The 24,519-nt window shown below is 31.4% G+C and overlaps 1 protein-coding gene across 1 annotated transcript in view; it reads left to right on the top strand.

Moving 5' to 3' along the window:
* LOC108368928 (protein rhomboid-like) overlaps positions 1-24,519 on the top strand; it is a 30,235-nt gene that overhangs the window by 2,390 nt on the left and 3,326 nt on the right. The window contains exon 2 of the mRNA XM_017623896.1: positions 13,699-14,667. Within this exon, the coding sequence (XP_017479385.1) occupies positions 14,047-14,667 (621 nt within the window). The 5' untranslated portion in view covers positions 13,699-14,046. The remainder of the gene's footprint in view (positions 1-13,698; positions 14,668-24,519) is intronic.

A 24,519-nucleotide genomic window follows, 5' to 3' on the forward strand; every position in this document is an offset into this window, starting at 1 on the left:
TTACTAAAAAAATTTGTGAGAAAATTTTAATCAAAAAATTATATAGATACCTACTAACATATTAAAAAAATAAAGATTTGGTGCTTACACATTCGCTTATTCTTTGGCTGAGCTTCTCCTCCAATTTGTCTTATGCACCGTAATATAAAAAAGAAATGCAGGGACCTGCAACTTTACGCGGCCTCCGAACGGCGAATAGTTTTATTAGAAGCTTTTTTCAAGTCACAAATGCACTCGGAGGTGTGTCATTGGCTGCCGAGGGACGAGCGCTGATAATAAAACTGTTTCTTGTTTTAAATGTGTATTTGCTCTGATCTGTTATCAATTCATCGGAATATTTGTATTTGAAGCGCAAGGCGTCCAAGTCCACCAATGTGCCGAGCCGCTGTCTATTTCCCGTATTTGTTCATCTGCCCTAGGGTACATTTAAAGGTAGTTTCGAACTGAACATAAATTGAGGCTAACGACCCGCTACAGTTCGCGACAAGTTGCGACCTAACCGAGCAAAAGGCGGAAGACTGAAATGCTATACCTTGCTATCTGAGAAAATATGTGCACCTGCAATCTCGGTCTAAGTACCAGCTCACTCCTGAAATTCGGTTACTGCGACTGGGGAATTTCGTGCGGGGTTTGCTTTGGTTCAGTTCCTTGGTATGATCTTATTGGGATATACATAGTTGCTGGACTATATATATATATATAAGTACAATCCTTGGGTTCAAATCCCATTTGTTGCCTCAAACGGATTTCGATGAAGCCGAGAGCTTTGAAAATGTTGTCCCATTTTTTAAAACAAAAACAAAAAAAACACGTAGCTACTAATTTCTTTCTAAGCATCCAGATTTCACCTTAACTGCATACACAATTAAAAGAAAGACATTACCCCCTTTTTTTTTGATATTTTAACATTACTTAGTTGCATGTAAAGTTGCCCTTAATGACAGAGCCGGGAACCGCTTTTGTGTTGATGAGCAATCAAAAGTGTTGCACATTAAGCGCGCAATTGGCAACGCCAACGGCCGCTGCTGCATGCCGATTTGCTTATGCACCAGCTATGTATGTAGCTAGCCAACCCACCTGCTTAGTTGACATTCGATAAAGCGCGTTATAGCAGCAAGTGTAGGCAATAAAAAAAAATGCGCACAAATATGCGCCGCAGAAGAGGGGACAAGCAAGCAGCGAGCTGTTTTTGCTGCCTACAAGCAAATTTTTATTGCTATAAAAATATGTACATATCGATGGCTGAGTGGAAGATCAACCTATCTCGGCAGCCAGTTCGAAAACATTCTATCTCAAAAAACTTTTCAAGAACGCCCTATTTCAGAATTCGTTTCAAAAACGCCCTATCTCAGCTGCCGATTCAAAAACGCCCTATATCAGTATATTTTCAATACATTTTGAAGTGAGATAGGGCGTTTTTGAACCGAATTTTGAGGTAGGGTGTTTTTCCATTAAATTCTGAAATAGGGCGTTCTTGAAAAGTTTTTTGAGATAGAGCGTTTTCGAACTGGCTGCCGAGATAGGTCGATCTTCCACTCAGCCATCGATATGTATGTAGGTATGTACATATAAATGCAAGCAATCTCACAAAGCTGTCACAAATGTGTTTATGAGCAGCGGCAATATTTTCCAGTTGAGTTGCAGCGTGCAACAAGAAGTAGAAGCAGCAGAAGAAGCAGAAGAAGAAGAGCGCCACAAATAAGAATGTGAATGCAAATGAATTCAACCAATCGACCCAACTGAGCACAATGATGATGGCAGCAACGTTGATGGTAACGGCGGCGACTGCAATAGCGATTATGCGTTTATTGACTTTTACAAAAGTGGCCAATGTTGTATACGATTATGTTTTTCCGCCAATATTTGTAAATATGTACATATGTAGGTATATGCAAGTGAATGGGTGTTATTTGTGTGTGTGCATGCGAGCGAGTGCACAAAAACAAATTGGTAACGCGCGGAAAATGTAAATACTTTTGTATAGGAAAAAGACGCAAAGCAATAATAAACATAATGAAAATGTTAATTCTCACAGCCGGGGCAGATAATGAAAACACACACACATACAGGCGATTTTTGCGCTAATAATCGACTAATGTCAATTGGACTGCTTTCGCGAATATACAAACATACTTATACGTACTACATACATATGTATGTATGTAATCTCCATACATACTTATGGGTCAATCCTTGTCAAATCGAGCAATGATTTTTGTTTTGAATCAATTTTGGAAGAATTTTTTTTCACAATATAAAAAAGTTTTGCCTAAAGGAAAAAAAATTAAAAATTGTCGAAAGTTATGAAAATTCGAAATGTTTTTACCTGTATCTCAAAAAGTCGTATATAAGAAAAATGGTTATGGTCTCGTTTTAAGGTGATATTTGGTCTATATAAACACACAATCGTATCAATAGCACCCACATTTCAAAATGATGTTTTTTGCCACTCATGTTTATTTATTTATGTATAAAAATTTTCAATTAAAATCCAGTTCATTCTCTAAAACAAACACATAAAACCCAGGTTTAAAACTTTGTACAAAACTACAAATAAATGCAACAAATTTTTACCCAAATTTGAAACTTTTTCTCCGAAGTATTACAATGTAAATCAAGAAAAATCAAAAAAAAATCTAAAAAATTAAAGTTTGAAATTAAAAAATCTTTAAAATGAAAACTCATACACATTTTTGACTTCATTTTTTATACATATATCCTACTCAACGGATTTTTCAAGGTTTTTTTAAAGATATCATTTTTTGAGACTTAAAAACTATTTTTTTTGAAGATCTACACAAAGTTTTGTCAAACAACTTTTATTTTACTTAAATTTATTTAAAAAAAATGGTAAAATGTCAAAATTTTTGAAAGTTCTATATTTTTGAATATGTCAAAAACTCTTATATTTAGTTACAAAAATGGTTCAAAAAAAAAAAATTTTAAGAGTTTTCATATCAAAAAAAATCATAAAAGCAAAAAACCTATGAAAACGTTTGGCTTAGTTTTTTACATTTTATACATTATCTCCTACTGTTCTTAAAAGGTCCTAAAATTTTCAAGGTATTTTTTTAGAGCCATCAATTTTTGAAAGTTGAAAAAAGAATTTTTTTAGAGTTCTGCATAAAGTTATTTAAAACAATTTGTATTTAATATGATTTTTTTTATTTAAAGTTTGCTAATTTTGTTTAACAAAGTTCAACAATTTTTAACTTAAAAACACAGGATGTTTTAAGATCAGTTGGAGGCGTTGTGTTAAAACATTTAGCCAAAAAGTGTATACGTTTTTGCTTTTACAATTTTTTTAATTTCAAAATTACGTAATTTTTATTTTTTTTTTAAGAGATCAGAACCCTTTTTGTAAATATAATATTTTTTCAAAATCCAGGAAATTTTGAAATTTTTAACTTCCGAAATTTTTTGTTTCTTTTGTTAGAGCTATGTATGTACGTTATATGATAAAAGAAAAGTTCTGACCAAAATTCATCCAAATCAAAAATAGTCCTTTCCAATCATTCGTCGATTTGGCGTGGATCGGCCCATGCATATCTACATACATACATACACATATGGCTAGATTGCTCGTAACTAAGTGACCACCGTTCGTTTGGCCGCCTCATTAAGGCAACAACAACTATGCATAGTATAATAAGAATGGCCAAAGGCGGCGCCGCCGGTAAATGCAGCGGCTTTTCGCCTAAATGTATGTATGTATGTACAAATGTATGTATGCATATACGAGTATGTACGTGCAACTGCTTAGCGGTAACCATTTCTGCCATTTATAGCACAATTTTTGCATTTATGTATGTGTGCACATGCCTACATTTGTACATACACAGGTGCATACACTCCCATACATATGTACGTATGTAGCAGGAAGTTGCTTACTCTCCTAGATACTCGTACGTGCAGCTAATTTGAATTTGCAGCAACAACCAGAATTGCTATATCTACAATTGGTGCATTCAATTATCATTACAGTTGTTCAATTGCTGTTTGGTGGCTTACACACACATATGTATATACATATGTACATGCATATGTGGCATGCAGTTAGGCGAAGGTCACGGAATAGAATTGCAAGCAAGATTTCGCTTGGTTTTGATTGCATCGAGTTAAACGGGTGAGCGCTTGCAGTAAGCGGGACAAGGAAAAATTTAGAAAATTTGCGTACGCGCTTCTGGCGCTGATTAGCTTTTTTTTTGTGTAGAGAAAATCAGAACTTGAATGTTTTTTTTATTTTGTTTAACTTTAAAATTTCTTTTTCAGAATTTAAAGTATAAACCTTTGAGGAACATGAAAACTTATGGATTATTTTCTTGGAATGAAGGAGCTGGTGTTATTTACTCTGAGATATGAACTACCTAACTATAGCACGATTTCTCCCCATTGCACTATGGGTAATTTGGTCAATTTTTGAGACAAAAAAAAATTATTATTTAAACTTTTTATTGATTGGCAGTTGGTTTCACAGATTTTTGCAAAAACAAAAAACATCTCGCAGTTAGAGCTGGATCGTTCAATCAATAACTCTCTGTTATTTGTTGGGGTTGGTTGATTCTTCCAGTCTTAATTTTTCAAATTTGTGGAAATATTACCCATCAGAACAAGAATGAAATATGTATTTTACGTTTAAAAAAAAAAATTTTTTTTTTTTTTTATTTCATGATTTAATAATTATTTTCACTAAACTATTTCGCATTTGCACACGCTCAATACTCGAATCAAAGCTATCTTTGCACTCACAGCATTATGTGCGCGTGAGTGCCGTCAAGTGTGGAAAACTAACGAAACGCAAGAGCCCATTCATTTTTTAAGTGCAAAATCGCGTTGCAACATTTAAGCAGCAAAAATTACAACAAAACAATATTTGTAATAATTAAAGTTTTTTCATTGCATACTAGGTACACTTTTTGCGCACATCTTTGTTATTTGATATGATTTTTTTTTGGCTCTAATAACTTTATTTTCGAGCACACTTGAATAACTGCAGTTGCTTTGCTGATTTTCGAAACAATTATTATTAAAAAAAAAAAAGCATTTTTTATGGCTTCAACACACATATTTTTATAGATTTATATGTACAGTATCGGTCATATCTATAGCACGCCATTTCAAAGTGATATTGTGTGCCACTTATGTTTATTTATTTATTTTTAAGAATTTTCAATTAAAATACAGTTCTTTCTCTAACAAACCCCATATAAACCCAAGTTTAACAATTTATAGAAAACTTCAAAAAAGCGCAACAAATTTTCACCTAAGTTTCAAACTTTTTTCTCGGAAGTGTTAGATTTTTTTCGAGTACACAGTTTTTTAGCCCCTGCAATTTTAGTCTGATAATGTGCAAATTTCAAGTAGGTACGAAGTACCGTTAATTTTTTAGATTTTTTTTTGTCGCATTGGCTTCCATATAATGAATAAACTCAATTTATTTGTATATGGAGGAAAGCCGCAACACCTTTGGAGAAAAAAATTCTAAAAAATCAACGGTAACTTTCAGTCACTTGAAACTTGCACATTATCAGACTAAAATTCATTGGGCTATAAAACTGTGTATTCAGAAAAATTCAAACACTTCTGAGAAAAAAGTTTGAAATTTAGGTGAAAATTTGTTGCACTTTTTTGAAGTTTTCTACAAATTGTTAAATTTGGATTTATATGGGGTTTGTTAGAGAAAGAACTGTATTTTAATTGAAAATTCTCAAAAATAAATAAATAAACATAAGTTGTACACAATATCACTTTGAAATGGCGTGCTATAGATATGACCGATACTGTACGTATGTACTTGCATATGCGGTTTCACATTTGTTGTTGTTATTGTTGTTGAAGTATTTGGTTTAGTTTGGAATTAATTAGTTGATGGCAACGAGGTGCAGCGGACGGACACGCAAGCGTGCAGCATGGCATGCTCGTGCAAAGTTTTTATGCCTCTATGTATGCACATATGTACGTACATATGTATATACGTATATAACTATGCATATATACATAAGTGCATCTTTTTATGTCTAACATGCCACGCTAGCTGCGTTTTTAGAGCATTTCTATGCTGCTAATTCGATGAAGATATTGCCGTAAGCTCTTTTTTGCGAAAAAAATTTGACATGCTGTTGGTTTTCATTTTTATGTTTTTAATTGTTGTGAAATTTTTTATTTGTTTGCGCTGTTTTTTCCTTCTGCCCGCAATCACTCTTAAGCAAAGTCAAATGCTTCGCTGATTCTACAATTTCAATGAAGTAATTAATTAATTAACGAAAATCAACTTTATTGCGGTTGCTGTGTTGTTGTTGCTGTTCTGTGGGTGTGTGTGTTTTTGCAGTCACTTACGATTTTTAAGGACTTTATAAACTATTTTTGTATTTTTTAAATCATTTTCTAAAAAAAATAAAAAAAAACCGTTTTTTTACAAAAAAACAGCTCAAAATCCATAGGAACATTGGTATGCACAAATTTTGATAATAAAAACTTTTAATAATATTCTGAGAACAAAAGAAATTTAATTCAGCTAAAATTCCTTACCAAAAAGAAAATCGTAAAAATCAATGAACACAAATGGGCGAAAAAAGTTTAAGAAATTTACATCATCGGGCCTTGAGGGCCAGAGTAGCCTAACTGACATTTCAAAAAAAGATGAGGTACACCTTAAAATGCATTACTAGAATCGAAACGGTAGTAGCCTGGGGCACACACCTGAGGTGCAATGAACTTTTTAGTAAAAGACCGCATTTATTTTTTATATATGTATCTTGCTTTCTAATATTACTAAACTTTTTTTGTTTTATAGATAAGCTCCTCTGGTCCTCATGGCATCATATAATGCCGCATATTTTTTTTCCAGAAACCTTCACAAAAATAAATTCCAAAAAATCTCACAAAAAAAAAATTTATTTTATTACATATTTGAAATCAAGAGAATAAGTCAGCATTTTTCCGATATGGCGAATTTGATGCAGTTCAACAGAGGTTCATTGAACCAACCGAAATTCATCAAAATTGTCATATCGAAAAAATGCTGTTATGTCCTTAGGTAATTAACCGATTTTTATTTTGTTTTACATGTTCTATACATACATAGCGGACCTTAATTAAATACTTTTGAGAAACAAAATATATATTATCAAACAAATTTTTTTTTCCAGTTTGTTTCACAATATCATTGAAAGCTTAATACCCTATTTCCACCAGAGGCTTAACTGCAGTTAAGAGCTCACGTAAGGTAATAATAAAAGAAAGGAAATGCAAGTTCCATGAAATTTAATTTTTGCCCTTTTCTTTCGTTTGCTTTTACCTAATAGGTTGAATTATCCCCTTCGAATTGTAATCTTCATTTTCCAAAAGGCATAAACTTCAGTTAGGCCTTGGTGGAAATTAACTATAAAGCTCCAAAAATGCATAGGAAAAATTCTTTGAAATATGTTGTACTTATTAACATTTTTAAGTAAGAGTTTAATTTACAAAGCTTTAGATTTTATTTAACCAAATTTGTATGCATGTACGTATATGTAAATTTAAAATTTTGTAAGTTTAGTTTTTTTCAAAGATTTAGGTTTTTTAGAAGATTGAACTTCTAAAATTATTTTAAGCGATTCATTTATTCTTGAGCAACTGGGATCGGCAGAATCGAAAGTAGATAGTTTTATTTATTGAAATTTCCTGGTTTTTTCGAAATGTTAGAAACAATATTTTTATGTATTTTATTGCAGTATGAACCATATTTTTTATAAAAAATTAGCGGAGAAAATTAAAAAAAAGTTGTTGCATTTATTATGAAAAATTCGCGATGCCAATACTTTTTTCCGGCAATGTATGTATAAATTTTCTTTGTTATTTGTTTTTTTATGAATGCATCGATTTTTTCGTAAGCTTTATCCTTTGAATTAGGTCTAGTTTTTTATGCTCATATACATACTATATATGTATTTACGTACAAATGATACGATTAACCTAAATGAGCCAGATGTATCTTCCGTTATGTAGCCACATGTTTGTACATACATACGTATTTAGTCACAAAATTTATATAAAAGCAAATGCCTACTTCTATTAAATGACACAATCTATATGCCATTTTTTGTACACTTGTACACATATGTACATATATATTTATGTATGTGGGCATGTATGTCTTATGCTCGTAACCATGTAGGTGTATTAACGCATAACTCATACACACATCTTTCTGCCTACAATTTCTGTACAACCAAAACAAACCATAACAAATCGAAGCGGCGCGTGCGCAAAAGACTGATATGTTGCCACAACAGCAGTAACAACAAGCAATATTTAACATTTCGTTGTACTACGCGTAGCAACAAGATTCAGCCAAAAAACCAACCAACAATCTATACGTTACCAAGCAACAGCCATAAACACATACGCACTGGTGTACAAACCAGAAAACAAAGTCAACAAATTGTTTTCTTCTTTTCTCGTTTTTGCTGATTTCATTTTTTTTTTGTTCTGCCCGCTTATTGTAATTGAAACGAATGCGATTAACATAATTTACTTAATATTATTGTTGTCACACAGCAGCAAGTAATTGCATGCATTGTTGTTGTTGTTGTTGCTATCACTGCTACTGCCATTGCTGCTGTGCCACTAAGCGTTGCCCATTTGTGGAGGAGAATCACAATAATTGTGTTGGTCAAATTACATGCTGTGAGTATCTGTTAGATACTTATTATATGTATGTATTTGAATGCATGTTTGTACATACATAGATACATATATAGATAATCACACAAAGCAACATTATATGGCTAACAATAATAAGACCTTGATGTTGATTTTCTGCAAATAAAGTAGCAAAATTCAAAAATGTTTTTTCTCGTTTGTACAACAATTTGTTAGCGAAGATTTTCTAAAGTGTTTAACAACAGCGCTTTTGAAATTACATACGGATGTACATATACATATGCATATGCATACATTCGTGCCATGCATACATACATACATATATATTTAGATATGTATATATTTACAACATACAAACGCACATGGGGTATGAGAAGCTCTAAACCATCCACAATTTTGTGGGTAAATGATGACAATAATAATGTTTTAAATGGACTCTAGCGTAGCTAAGCACCTACAGCAAATATGTATGGAAAAACATGTACGCTTGTGTACACAAACAGATATGTACATATGTATACTAAAGGAGGTGTTTGATGAAATAAAATTCCCTCATAATTTTAGTATAGTTAATAGGGTATTTTAGATTTGAAAAAAAAAATAGGAAATGTTTAAATACCGACAATTTGATAAGTTAGTGACTTTCTGAACTTTCAGCAGAAAAATCAGTTCAATCATTTCAATCAAAAATAATTTACAATTTTATTACCAACAAAACTTTTACAAATTATTACTATTACCAAATAAAACTTTTCGCAACCTCAAAAACAAGTTGAAAATCAAATGTTTAGCTTAAATTTTCAAATTAAATTAATATGTGCTCACCGAATAAAAAATAAAGTGTTAATTTAAAAATTTTCTTAAATTTGTTTCTTCAGTTTAGTAGTGTTCTCGTTGTTGGCTATAAATTTATGTAGAATATTTAAAAATATTTCAAATTAAATTTTTAAGCTAAATCACTTTTAGCTTTTTCCCCACAGAGACATTTACGAAATTAAAACCGGCTCCTGTCTGGCGACAACAGCCGATAAAAGTCATACAGATCTAAAAAAAAAACAGCAACAACAATAGAAAGGCAATTCATGAAAAGCACAAAAAAATGGCAAACATATTTCATAGATAAGTCAAAGACAATTAAAAATATAAAATAATATATACTAAATCTGTACGTTTAATATTTAAAAGTGAAACCGAAAAGAAAAACTGCCACCACCCACGAGAGCTGTGCGGATGCTCATAAATTTATAGCACATATGTAGGTGTTTACATACACATGTATGTATGTATGTATGTAAATATGTATGTAGTATGTACGAATAATAATTATGTAGATATTAGCGTGCAGACAGTACTTTTTTTATTTTTTATTTTTTATTTTATTTTTTTTGCTATTGAGTCAGCAACCCAAAAAAAGAAGCGGCAACAACAGCGAATAATGGCAATAAACTCGGATGCGCACACACAGCGCTTTGCTGGGTAACAAAGAAACAACAACCGCACAAACAAAAGAAGTGAATTAAATTAAGAAAAGTACTCCCCCAATTATTGTTAAGTGTGATGCTAAAGTGCCGCATTGTTGTACATAAATATACACAAACATAGGAGTATATTAAATAAATGAGCAACAGAAGTGTATAAGGGGAATCTCCAAGAATTTTTAGTTCATAAAAGCGTCTGTATGCAGTATGGCAATGTAATCAAATTTCTAACTGTATAGATATATGCGCATAGGCTTGTTCATAAATTTGTTTATTTGTTTTCGAGAAATCTTTTGCAATCTCAGCAATTCTCGAGTACAACACATTGCCCTTCTGCGTGTTGTCTATAGTGGAATTCCCAATAGCCACCTCTTTGGCGGACAGAGTGGGCATGTAGGAATTGGGTTAATTACAAATAAATAACATACTTTTGATTACACATATGTATGTACATACATACTTATCTTAACTCCCCCCCCACTATCATACATACATATTGTAACAGAGCATATATGTATGTATGTATGTATGTATGTATACACATACTTCTAGCTATCAAATTTATTGGTCATTAAGTTAATCTAAAATTTATTCCTGGAAATTTCAAATTACGCACAACAACAGCAAATACAACGTTTGCTCATGCGAGGGTGTGCGCTTATTGTTGTGAAACTAAAGCTCAAGGGACTACATAGCTCAACATGCCTGAATTTGTAGGCAGTAAAGTTGGGTTAGTGTACTTTACTTGGCTGAAATGCTTCTATCTACCTACATACATATGCACATACATATGTGTACATATGTATTTTTAAGTATGTATGTAATTACGCTGGAATGTAGGGCACGACAATCATAAAATTTGTAAAAGGCATACGCACGCACTACCACATACATGCATATTAATGTGCATATATATGTATGTATGTATGCACTGGTTGTTACTAAACTGTATTCATGTGTGCAAACATTAAGTGGAATACGCGTAAACGCCTAAAAACTTGCTACAACTCACTTCAAGTTGCTACCGTTGAGTAAGCCTTTACGGCAGTGCCATACGAGCCATAGTTCAGTGAGCGCTCTCTCAGCACATGTGTGTTTCACACGTATACGAAGAGCAGTGCATTTAACGTACACAGTCTCACTTACTGAATCCGACCACTGCTTTAAAGCCTTGCTGTTTAAAAGTATTTAACAAAAAAAGGTACAACAACGAAAAATACAGTTTGCTGTTTAGTACATAAATGGTATATTGCAACTTGCGAGTACCTCTTGAGTGCAAGCTAACGCTTGCTTAACTCTTTTCGGTGCACGCGAATGCACTTTTACTGTACTGTATGTACATACATACTTACGTAGGTTTGCATGTACAGAGTGATGCAATAAAACTGCGGATTTTCTTTTACAAATAAAAAAAACATTACAAAATTTTTCGAATTTATTATTTTTTTTCATCATGTTTTTTAGTTGCATATGCATACATACATATACATACATACGCTGGCATACTGTTATGCATTTGAATACACGAGCTTCCATTTGACGGTGCTTAGCGATTTTTTTCGGAATATACAATTTTTTTACGAACAGAGTTGCCATTAGTTTGCTGGAATTTGGCAACTACAGTCGATAGATATCGCAAAATGGATACCAAATGATACGGAATTTTTTGGATATTGGCTTGCAAATGTACTTGTCAACAAGAATGTTGATTTATATTATAAATAATAAAATATTTTTTTTTACATACATATTTTGAAAACCATTTAATAATTCAAAATTATTACTTGAATATGTGAAAGCACTTCAGCAGAAAACCTTTGAAATTTTTTGGAGGCACAGTTGCCACCAGCAGACAAAAAAGTTAAAAAAAATCATCAATTTAAAGAAATTTTTCTGAGAAAAAATACTGAAGTTATGGGAATAGTAATTTCATTTTATTGGCAAAATGAAAGCTGTAAATTATAAAAATAATAGATAACTCTAGTAAAACGAAATGAAATGGAATAAAATAAAATAAACTAAACCAAAATAAAGTAAAATTAAATGAATTCAAATAAAACAAAATAACATAAGTTAAAAAAATAAAACAAACTACACCCAAAAAAAGTAAAATGAAAAAATAAAATAAATTAATTAAAAAAACATTAAATTAAATAAAACAAAAAATAACATAAGATAAAAAGAAATAACATAAAGAAAACTGAAATAAATAAAAAATTAATTAAAAAAAATTAAATTAAAAAATTAAAACAAAAAAAATAAAATATAATAATGTAAAACAAAATAAAATAATGAAAAATAAACTATCATAAAATAAAAAAAAAATTAAATTAAATTAAATCAAGTAAAAATTAGATTAAGCCTTACTTATACAAAATAATTGAAAACAAAAAATGTATAAAATAAAAATATAAATTGTATAAAATATTTTCAAGCAAAAAATTGATAAAATTGAAAAAATAACAATCAATAAAATAAAAAAATTATTAAATTTAAAAACAAAACAAAATAATATAAAAATTAAAATGAATAATATGAAATATAATAAAACAAAGCAACATTTAATAAAATGCAATTAAAGTTAAAGAAAATCAAATTTAATAAAATACAATAAAAATAAAATAATAGAATAATAAAATGAAATGAAAACCGGTACGCATAAATAAAATTAATAAGAATAAAATTTAAAAAAAGTAAAAACCAAAAAGTAGATTATTACAAAGTATGAGAAGATTTAAAATAAAAATAAAACAATTAATTTAAAGAAATAAAAATAAAACCAAAAACAAAGTAAAAGTAACATCAGATTTTTAATTACATAACATAAAATGAAATAAAACAAACATACATACATATGTACATATAATTATATTAAGTTATTTATTTTTTAGAAAAATTAAAATTTTTTCAATAGATAAATTATAGCATACATTTTTGTTTCATAAAACCCTACTGGCCAAGCTAAAGATTATAATTTAAAAAAATCCCACCAGAGTTGCCGCCATATTAAAAAAAATAGATTACACTAATAATTGAAAAATTTAAATTTGACATTTTATTTTTATGTTTTTTTTTTTGTAAATTATTGCAAACAGTTTTACAACAAATAACCACAGTCTAAGTGAACATTTAAGAATAATTTGCCTCCTCATGGTTGGCACAAAAATTAACAACAAAAAGCAAAACCTACCGCATTAAAACCTCCAAACTTCTTTAAATCTTCAAGTTGGCCTAGATTTTCGAACAAAAGAAAAGAATTTCGAGTGTTGAAAACACTGCATACTGTTTTTCACACTCTCGCCATATTTCAATTGCACCTCTGTCTGTATGCCATATAGACAACTGCATGTTTATGCATATTGATCATCAGCGCAATTGATTGGCTGCGGATTGAAAATTTTCGTGAGCTTCGATGCGATGTCGGAAGTGGCGGAACGGCCACACAACGAAAGAGTGCCGATCACCTAACCAGCCAAAAGTCTGCAACACAGTTCATTAATACATCGCTTTTTTCTACACACTTGCCGCTAACTGCAAGCTGATTTTAATTTTTCTTTTTTCTCTTATCTTCTTTCAGCTAGTTCGAAAAAAAGCGAACAAAAAAGAGGCAAGCGCCGCGTGAATTAACGTCTGGCAGATAAACAAAACGCGCGAACAAGGCGACAAGCGAAGCTGAAAAAAAACCGCTAAGAAGAAAGTTGTAGCAGCTTCACGAGAAGCGCACAAAAAAAAAAAACGAAATTAAGAAAGGCAAACAAAAAACACCGCCGGTCAACAGCGGCGCCAACAACACGTGAAAAATTGTGAAAAACAAACATTTACATCTTTCAACAAAGAAACGAAACGACGAGAAAAACTTAAGCATAAAGACTAGGCAAAAAAACCCAAACTAAAGAAAAATAAACAAAAAACAAGCCAAACGAAAATGGAGCAATTTGCGGCACAAATATGGCAAGAGCAGCAGCAACAACAACAACAACAAAAACCACAACAGCAAAAGCAATCCATTGACGAGGTCATCCCTGCTGTTGAACAACACGAACTGCAGCAACAAACTCCAACAGCAAACACCGTTGTTATCGTCGACAAACTGCCCGCCATTGAAGCAACCATTATTGACATTCCACTGCCGGCAGCGACATCATTATCCTGCCCTACATCGACAAACACCCACACACCCACTGTTCCAGCAGCAGAGACGGTACCACTGGCATCGTCGCTGTCTTCCACAGCCACTTTGTCCGCTTCGTCCTCGTCCTACGACACCGATAGCAGTACAGCGAGTAGCACTTGCTGCACGCGACACGGTGAACACATTTACATGGAGAAGGCACAGCATAAATTGCAACAAAAGCAACAACAAAAATACCTGCAGGAAAACCACCATCAGCAGCGGCATCAACATCAGCATCAGCAACAGCATCAGCAACAACAACAACAACAGACGAAGAAATACGCTTGTAATGCGGATCCGGAAGCGGCGTACTTGAAGAATGATTTGAGGCTACATTGGCCATTCTTCATGCTGGCGATCTCGCTCATTGAGGTGAGTTTCTAAAAAAAAAAAACAGTAATTAATTAAATTGACAGTGAAGCTAATAGCTTATGAAGAAAGCGAACTATTTTGCAATTATATGTATTTTTGTGAGAGTAACAGCTCAGCAGCAAGACAGTGAGCATGCCATTCACTAGAATGAGTAGTACTACATATTGGCGACTTTAGTTATAAGTTACTTCTTTAAGAAATCGATAGCTGACGTAGGATACTTCTGAGGGCATTAGACACACTTAAGCTAACATTAGCGCAAGGGGTTCATCCTTGGCGCGGATCTATTAAGCATAAAGCCTACGTCTACATCTTAAGAAAGAAAATCGATGTCGAATACATATTAGGCAATAAGCAGGGCGAAGCTCACGGGCAGAGATGGGAATCAACCTAGGGAAATAACAAGAAAGCTGGCTTAAGTAGTTGAGAGCAAGTCTGCTAGACTCATACCGACCCTGGAACCTTTATGTAGCTACTATCTGCTGACTGGTACTTTAAGAAATACTACCCACACTAAGAGGGTAAAAAAAGACTCCAGCGTGTTATCTGGTTCTCTTTCTGGCAATTGCTTTGAGCTCCTTTCAGCTTATCCCGAGCTGCTTTGGCCACCCGATTCACTGTTCATGTCCACGTATTACACGGTCTGTCAGGCAAACTGCTTCTGCCGCTTAGGGAATTTCTTTCCCAGGTCTACGGATGTCTAGAGGCTTCATGTCAAGGGGCTCCATATTAGCCTCTCTTAGCGACTCCTCATTTGAGATGGTTTTAGGCTAAAGAATTAGGAATGCGAACGAGAATGACGCAACGATCTAAGAGTATAGAGGGTATAATAATGGCATAAAGATCAACGGAAAAAATGCGCAGCAGTAAGGAAACTTATTCCTTTCAGAAGAAGTTTTGCTGAAGTAATGTGCTGGTTGAAAAGGCGGGATCTGGACCACGCTATAAAGATGCGAAAATTGGTTCGCAGTGCTTAAGCCTCCGCGCATATAGCTGCTGGGTTTAAAAATTTCAAATCGTATCAAAACAAGAATACGCCTCATTTTATATCTACCTGATTTTTTTAAGATAATCTTAATATTACTTATGTCTTATTATTTTTTTTATTCGTTTTATTTTATTATACTTTTTTATTTTGTTAGATATCTTTTTTATTTTCTCATTTAATTTAATTTTCTATTTTATTTTTATTTGTTTTAGGGCCGTTTTTTTAAGTAGTCTCTAAAATTTATCTGCCCTTTGAACACATATTTCAGAAGAAAATTTGTGTTTAAAGGGCAGACAAATTTTAAAACTTTTTTGAAAAAACGGTCCTTACTTTATTCTGTATTTTATTTAAATTAACCTTTTTTATTTTTTTGTTTATTTTATTCCATATTTTTTGTTTTTATTTTGTTTTAAATAATTAAGTAAATTTTTTTTAGTCTACATTTTTGATTAAATTTTTTCATTTTCTTATTTTATAATACTACCTTATTTTATTTAATTTTTATCGTTTTATTTTACTATATCTTTCTGGTAGATAGCGAAAATTATTTTAATTTATTTGAAATATTTTTAGTTATTTTTTTCTTTCTAGTTTTTTTGTTATTTTATTTTTATTTGTTTTATTTCAGTAAATTTTTGAAGTTTAAGTTAGCTTTTTATTTTTATATATTTACTTCGACTTTTTATTTTCTTATTTTATTTATATTCTTTACAATCTATTTATTTAGAATTTGTTTTGTTTTAGTTTTCTATTATATTATACTACTTAGTTTTCCATCTTATTTTTTATTTGTTTAATTTATACAATATCCTATTCTATTATTAATTTCTGAAGTTTATTTTCTTTTTCGTTTATTTTTTTGTTGTATTTTATTTTTTCTTACATTTTTTTAATTCTACTTTGCTTTATTTTGTTATTGTTAATTTTCTTTATTTTTATCTGTAAATTTTTGCTTTGTAATTTTAATTCTATTGGCCGTTTTTAGTTCTTGCTTTTGTTTAATTTTTTATGTTCTTATATTTTGTTAGATTTTTGCGTTTTGTTTAGTTTTGGTTAAATGTATTTTTTCTAATACCGTCACAAATTAAAATTTATTTGTTACACATTTTGTTTTAAAAAGTCACAAAATATGTAGGTATGACTGTGTACTACTCAACTATTTACTTTACAGATTTTTTATTAGATAAATATTTTGTAAATTAATAAAATTATTCAAAAGCAAATCATATTACATACGCATGTACGTATGTACACCGAAAATATCAAAAAAATCAAGCTTAATAAAACCAAAACTTTACCGTTTAACAGTTCATCGCACCAAATGGAATGGATTTGTTTTCATTTACAATTTGCTCAATTATTCATAGAATAGTTCGATTACAATTAATTGAAATTGTTTAAATTGTTGGAAAATTTCACGAAAAATTTGGAATATAAAAACAACATATGTACACACATAATTATATATATATGTTTCTTTTTTCGTTTCCAACCAACACAATTTTCGCATTTCATTGGAATCCATAAACCAAATCGGACATTTTAACAATTTGATTAATTGAACGCATTAGCTATTTACTTTACTAAAAATACGCAAATTTTCCGCTAAATTTATTTTATTTATTTTTAAATTTTCCGCATAATTCAAATCGAGCCAAATTCGCTGCTTCTAATTAATCATAATTTCAGCTAAATAATTGCATTTTTAATTTTACGGAATTTCCACAAATTCACGCAAATGCGTGATTTCTAAATAAAATTTGTTCGCAAACAAATAAAATATGCCAAAACTTTTTCAGTGAATTCATTGTCCATTAATTACATGTCAAAAAAATAAAAAACAAAATACTTAGTATCGAAGTTAAATCGTGCTCGTCGAACTGTGAGAAATTAAATAAATACAGAAAATAACCGAAATTATTATTTCACTATAAATTTTCATAAAAATCCAGCAGCGCCTTCCTGTGACAAAGTTTTTCAGCAAACGACTCATATGCTGTAAATAAAAAAGTTATACAGCCAATAAATGGTCTAGCACAGATACAAGAAATAAAATTTTATACACTCACATGTATCTGGTATGTATGTATGTAGGTATATTAGGGTGCATCACTGTCCATACAAAAAAAAAAATTATGCAGCCAATAAATGGTCTAGCACAGCTGCAAAGAAATGAAACTCCATACACTCACATGTATCTGGTATGTATCTGGTATATATAAGGGTACATCACTGTCCATACAAAAAAATGGAATTATAAAACTTTTTATATTTTAAGACTTCTGCCAAAATAGTTCGAAAAAAAAAAAGTTATAAGTGAGCAGAAGCCGATTTGGAAATCAAAAAATGTCTTTATTTTGATTCGGTTAATAAAATTTTTAAACCATTTCATGTAGACCTTTTAAGCTTAAACACTGCTACCATCTGAGTCAATTTTTTTGGAAAAAAAATTAAATTAAATAAAAAAAATATTTATAAAAAACTAATTTTTAGAGTGTACTTTCAAATCAGTCCAGCTCGCGTAAATATAAATTTTCCGAAATATTTTAAGAGTCATATCGCACACGATCTTCAAAACTGGCACAACTCAGAATTTGGCATTTTTGAAATTATATATGCACTACAAATGTACACATAGCTTTAATTTACCTTTCAGCAAAAGCTGGAGCATATGATTAGCATGTGCTAAGAAATAGTTTTTCGCATTTCTGACGAACGTGTAATTTTGAGTTGTTGTTTTCCCAATTTGTTTTTGTTTTGCATGTTAAATTGTGGGATCGATTTATTCACATGGAATTGGCGATAGGTCTGTATGAATTTTGTAATTCCCCTTTTAATAAAGGCAATTTTTTTATCACGAGGCACCCTAATGTGCATATATGTATGTATGTATTTAAATGTGCTTATACAAACACCAGGACGAACTGCTATCTACGTACGTACCAATCAATATGGCGTTAGCAGCAACGGCGACAATGTTAAGTGGCACAACACAAAAACGGAAGTAGTTTTTCTTTTACTATAGCTACACTTACCTCTTTGTGCATACTAGGGATGCCAATCCCGGGATCCCGGGATTCTCGGTGTTTTTGACGTCCCGGAAATCCCGGGATTTCCTTGCGTTAATCCCGGGATCCCGAAAATTTTGAAATATCGAATTGATAGTAAGAATTTGTTTATGAATTTTGAAGTATGATTTTTGTAAAATGCCGTTTTGACTGCAATCAACAAAAAGCTTGAAACTGTACTTTTAAATTGCAGTCTGAGATTTTTTTGAAGAAGATTTCAATGAATTTACTCATAGCGTCGCTCATGTAAACCAAACCGAGTTTTAAGGAAAAGTTAGATAATTTTTTAGATCAATCTACTCAAAACTTCCTCAAATCGAAAAAATTATAATTTGACCGACGTGCTGGTAAAAGAAGTTCAAATATTTTGTAATGGATGAGATGGGCGTCATTATGGATTATGTCTACCTTTTGACAGTTATGCCTAAAAGTGTTGATGCCGAAATATGTTTTTCATCAGTAGGTTTTGTATGTAAAAACTGCAGGTCAAGCTTAGAAGACTCCGCTTTGAATGCTTTGCTGCTCTTACGAAAACATTTTATGTGCAATAATATCAACACCAGCAACAAAAGGGGTGTGTGTTTTTAACCAGTCCCAACTACCAACATGTATTTCGACCCGCTGAATCCGATTCTGAGATCCGTTTGACTCGTACACCCTCATAATTTCTAGTAAATTGCGAAAAAAATGGCAAAAAATTCTCCATTCGCCATTTTTTTGTAGAGTAGAATAAACATGTTTAGAGAAATTGTTTTTGTATATTTTTGTTTTATGTTTTTTTATTAATCGTCACTTTCAAAAGTATCTGGTATTTACATTATTATTTGTGAAGTATACGTTCCTCAATCACATGGTTTTTTAAATACAATTAAAAAAAAATATTTTACTTTAAAATTTGTCTGATTTAATAAATATCGCTGGCGTAAAGTGCAAAGATGCAAAGTCCCAATTTAAAAATTGTACAGGAGAGGAAAAAACTTCGTATAGCCATTTTCTTCAAGTATTTCGCAAAACTTTGAATACAACATTTTGCCTGTTTAAAGCAAAGCAAAACTCCATACGAATCGGAGGGATTCGATATTTATTAAAAGATTTCGAACTTTTTTGGCCTTATCGAATTTTCGGAGCTTTTTTTGGCCTTAGCAAATTTTCCTTTCATTGAATATAAACGAGAAAACATAAAACAAGGACCTTTACCCTTTTCGAAACGATGCAATTTTAATTTATCTAGCCTCCTATATCAAAATATGATTTTTCATTAAAAGTGAAGTTAGAAACTTTTCAGTCTAAGCTAGCGATATATGAGTTTTACATCAGTTTATCGTTAATTTTAAATAGTTTTATTTAATGGTATGTTTAAATGCTTTAAGATATTGAATTTTTACTCATATTCATACAATTTATGACTCAATTTGAATCCCGGGATAAATCCCGGGATCCCGGGATCCCGGGACTACCAACAAAATATCCCGAAATCTCGGAATCCCAATTTTCCTGATATTTTGGCATCCCTAGTGCATACATACATATATACATATGAAGATACATACATATGTATTCCGTAGCTTGTGGCAACGGCGGTCAGCGAAACAACAATAACAATATTAGCTTCACGTACCAAACTAACAAGCCAACACAATTGTAGCTAAGGAAAAAAAAATGGCGCACGAGTCGCCTGGCGCCCCAAAATCGATTACACACTGTCTGCTGTGGTCTATATACATATGTATGTGTGTATATGTATATATACTAGAACTCTGACTCTAGATTTGACTGTGGCACGTTCGAGTCTGCCGACTCGGCTGGGTAGTTATTCAGTTAGCGGATTGGGTGCGCGCTCCATACATTTGTATGTATGTATGTATGTACATATGTATGTACATTAAAAGCATAAAAGTATTCCAATTGTTCACTGCTAGTCGCATAAACTTTGAACTAGTTACTACGATTGCTATGTCACTGCTACAACTACTAAAAATATAACTACAAAAAATACAACAACAAAATACATACATACATATGTATGTATGCATTTAACTGGTAGCGCTATATATCTAAGGCTAGACAAAGTTGCGATTCCATAACGAATTGAAAAAAGCAAATCACCAACGATTACGATGAGGACGTTTTTGAAAATATGTACTCTCCTCGTGTGCCCAACTAGCTGGTCTATGTCACAAAAGTGGCATTGGATGTATGCAAAAAAAAAACACTCACACTTCCTGCCGTCTAGTGAGCTTAAAGCTCGGAACACTTTGACGACTGCAACTTCACGACGTAACGACAGCGACATCATTTTGTCGACAAATGTCGCCTTGAAGCCAGCTTCTTAAACATTTTGAAGACCTCAGCGACATAGCAAACAGCTGATTTTAAAGTTTGACATTTTGGTATATTTATTTCACAAATTGTGTATTTTTATTTAAGTAAATAAGAAAAACATGAACAATCAAGAATATGTGATTAATTTTGCGACAATTTAATTTTGCAGCACTACATCTACTCATTGTCGCCGGCAAAATTAGAAATAGATTTAATTTGGCGACGTCGACAATTGCAGTCCTGCAGCCAAGATGTCGTGCTGTCGTCAAAATAATTGTGTCCGTAAGAACGTGTGTATTTAAAATTTGACAGATGCTGCTTGTCGCTTGCTGTCGTCAAAGTGTTCCGAGCTTGATTCTGCGTGTATGTGTTTCTCACGCGCCTTGCCGCCTTTTTATCTATGTATAAACTATGCTACCTTTTTCTGTGCAATTTATGCGCTGCCATTTTTAATTTTATTTTACTGTACTTCCGAAAACTTTTCTATTTTCACAATTCACTCGGCAACAAAAGTTTTTTTTGTTTTTGTGTTTTTATTGCTACATATATTTTGCTATGCGAACAATGAATGTAGACAAGGCGGAAAGGACCTTTCAAAATATGCCAAAATCAAAAATTTCGAAGTAGCAGGAAAATTGTATGCATGACAGCATGGGCGAGCAAAAACAAAAGGGATACTAGGATATTGAGTGAGAGAAAGGAAAAAAAGCTAAAAATGCAAACACACAATTGTGACTCAGCCAAAGGGAGCGGCGAATGGCAGTAAAAAGCAAGGGGACATAAAAAATTGCATACACTTTTTTTTTTTTTTGAAGGTTTTTTAGTTTTATTGTTTTGCTTTTTTGTTTGTCCTAATAGATTGGCCACTCTCATAGTTTTTATTTGACTCGATTCTTATTGCTGTCGTTTTTTAAGTGAGTGCTTTTTTATTTTCAATTTCTATTTTTTTGCAAAATAACTACAGCTGCATGTCCATCTAGTTTTTTGTTCTCCAAAATTTTTGCGGCTTACATGTGCAGAACATAGGAAAAGGTTTGCATTAGCTTATGTATCGCCCCTACAATTCATTCATTCGAGTTTTGCAAGGATTTTTGTAGCGAAGAATGTTTTATACATAGCATACGAATTTACATTTACATACATACATATTTGCCATGCCAAGTACATATGGCTTGTACTCTCTTTAATGAACAGCACTGTATTTTGGCAGTTTTTGTTAGTCCTTAGCATTCGGTTCCTTTTTGATAGCAAAAAGCACCCCGGCAACTAGCGTTTTTATTCAAACGAAAATTTTTGCCGCAACCACAAAAGTAATTTTATTAGTCTGCATGCACACACGAAATTCCAAGCGTCGTTGTTATGAAAATAGAAAAGGTACTGTGAGTTTTTACCAGCCTTTACGGTGCTAAGTTTTTGTATAATTCTTATACCATAAGGAGAGCTTTAAAGTTTCTAAAGCTTTTTTTTAAATACTTCATAAAATAAAGGTTACTTTTTGAAACTTCCTAATACTGCGTTCACACTAAGTAGACAAAATATTTAGTTTTTCAAATTTTATATTTATTTTCTAGAATTAAATTAAACAGCATTTCCAAAATCTATTGTGCGTTATATATTTGAATTTTTTTAATTATAAGGATCTGGCTCGCATTACGTTACATTGAGTGGATGAATTTTTTTTTTTCTTATAAATTTTCATTCGAAAAAGTGAATTGAAATTTTTATTTTTAAATCTTCCAATACTGCATTAACACTTAGATCAAAGCATGGCATTCGATTTTTAAGAATCACAAAGTTTTTTTAAAGATTTTTTTCTAACTGCCGGATTTAAATGATATTTTTACACACAGTGGATTACAATTTATTCTTAAATCTTACTATGTTTACACCTAATGAATTAAAATCTTTTTTTAAATACATGTGCGCTATTTAGACAGATGGGTTCACTTTTTTAACTATGTGTTCTTCTGTTAACTTTTTTAAATCTATTTTATGCTACGTTTACACGTAATGGATTAAAATTGGTTTTCTTCTTCTTAGTATCTTTCGAAATTTTTGTTTTTGTTTTGAATCGTAGTTTTGCACAGCCTGATTAAAATATAATCTTTAATTCCTTTTCACATGACTATTTTTTTAAGAATCTGTTATAAGATTTTTTTGAGGAACTTACTACGCTAAAGGGTTACAAATTATTTTTAAAAATATGTATAAAAAGAAAATTATTTTATTTAATAAATTTATTTTGTATACATATTTTTAAAAACTAACTTCAATATTTTACTTTTACACATGGCGGATTACAAATTACTTATGGCACGTTTTCACATAGCAGCTGTTTTTCAAAATCCGTTAATTTTAGGTTCAATGTTTAAGATTTGGGTATTTTTTTGGTCGTTGGCTGAAAATTAATAATTTTATATGTGATTTCAAGAGACTCAAAATACTTTTGTAAGAAAGTTGATATTCTATTTTGAGTAATAAAAAGTACATTTAATAAAGTTAAAAAAAAAAACATATTTTTGCTGAACACATATATAAAAAAACAAATTTATCTTCAGAAAAATCTTTTATGCTAGTATTTTCATAAGAATTTGAATTTTTAGTAATTTTGGGGTTACATTAAAAAACATTTCTAACTCTTATTAAATTTTTTTATATAAATTTGGCATGCGGAATTTCCAATATGAATTGAAATAGCAACGAATTTGTGCGATTTAAAAACACTATTTGGGATCGAGTTTAAATTTTTTTAATGCGCAATTTTGTCAGTAAAACTTGTGTCATTTAATGCCTGGTAGAAATGCGGTATAACAACAATTTTGAATACTAATCAAAGGTCCTTTAATTATAGAAAACATTTTTGAAATGTTTGATGAAATTCCCAATTATGTCATTAAAACTTTTTTCATTTTATTAATGCCTTGTGGAAATACTGCATTACATCACTTTTGAAAACTAATGCCAGATTTCCACTAGGCAATGAAATGATCAAAAATGTCATGTGGAAACAGACATAATGACCATTTTTGTGAACATAATGGCACGGACATTTTTTAATGATCAACATTATCAGTAAAGCTAAATATGTTTTGTAAAAAAAACACAAAAATTCCGCACTTTCACTTCTGGAAAACCAGAGCTTCCCTATCTTAAGCAGATTCCCATTGCTACTTTACTGCAATTTTTGGATAAACAATTTGTCTTGCGCTACCAACTTCGCTTCGTTTGTGCTGCACGCTCGACAAGTGGAAAACAACTTTTTGGTTGACAAGCATTAGACTACAAAGACAAGAAAGAGTAAACAAAAATATAATCTGGTGACTACAATTTTTTTTATAATTTTTAGTTATTCATTTTTCATAATTCTCAGTCTCTGCGAGTAAACATGTTTTTCGTTGAAAATGCATAGCCTTTCTTGGTTGTCACGCTGCATTTCTGAACTATGTATTGGCTTTTTTGGCACCGAATACCTTT

The sequence above is a fragment of the Rhagoletis zephyria genome, unplaced genomic scaffold (assembly GCF_001687245.7).
Source record: "Rhagoletis zephyria isolate East Lansing unplaced genomic scaffold, Rhagoletis_zephyria_1.1 Rzeph_scaffold_03394, whole genome shotgun sequence".
In the NCBI taxonomy this organism is placed as follows: Eukaryota; Metazoa; Arthropoda; class Insecta; order Diptera; family Tephritidae; genus Rhagoletis; species Rhagoletis zephyria.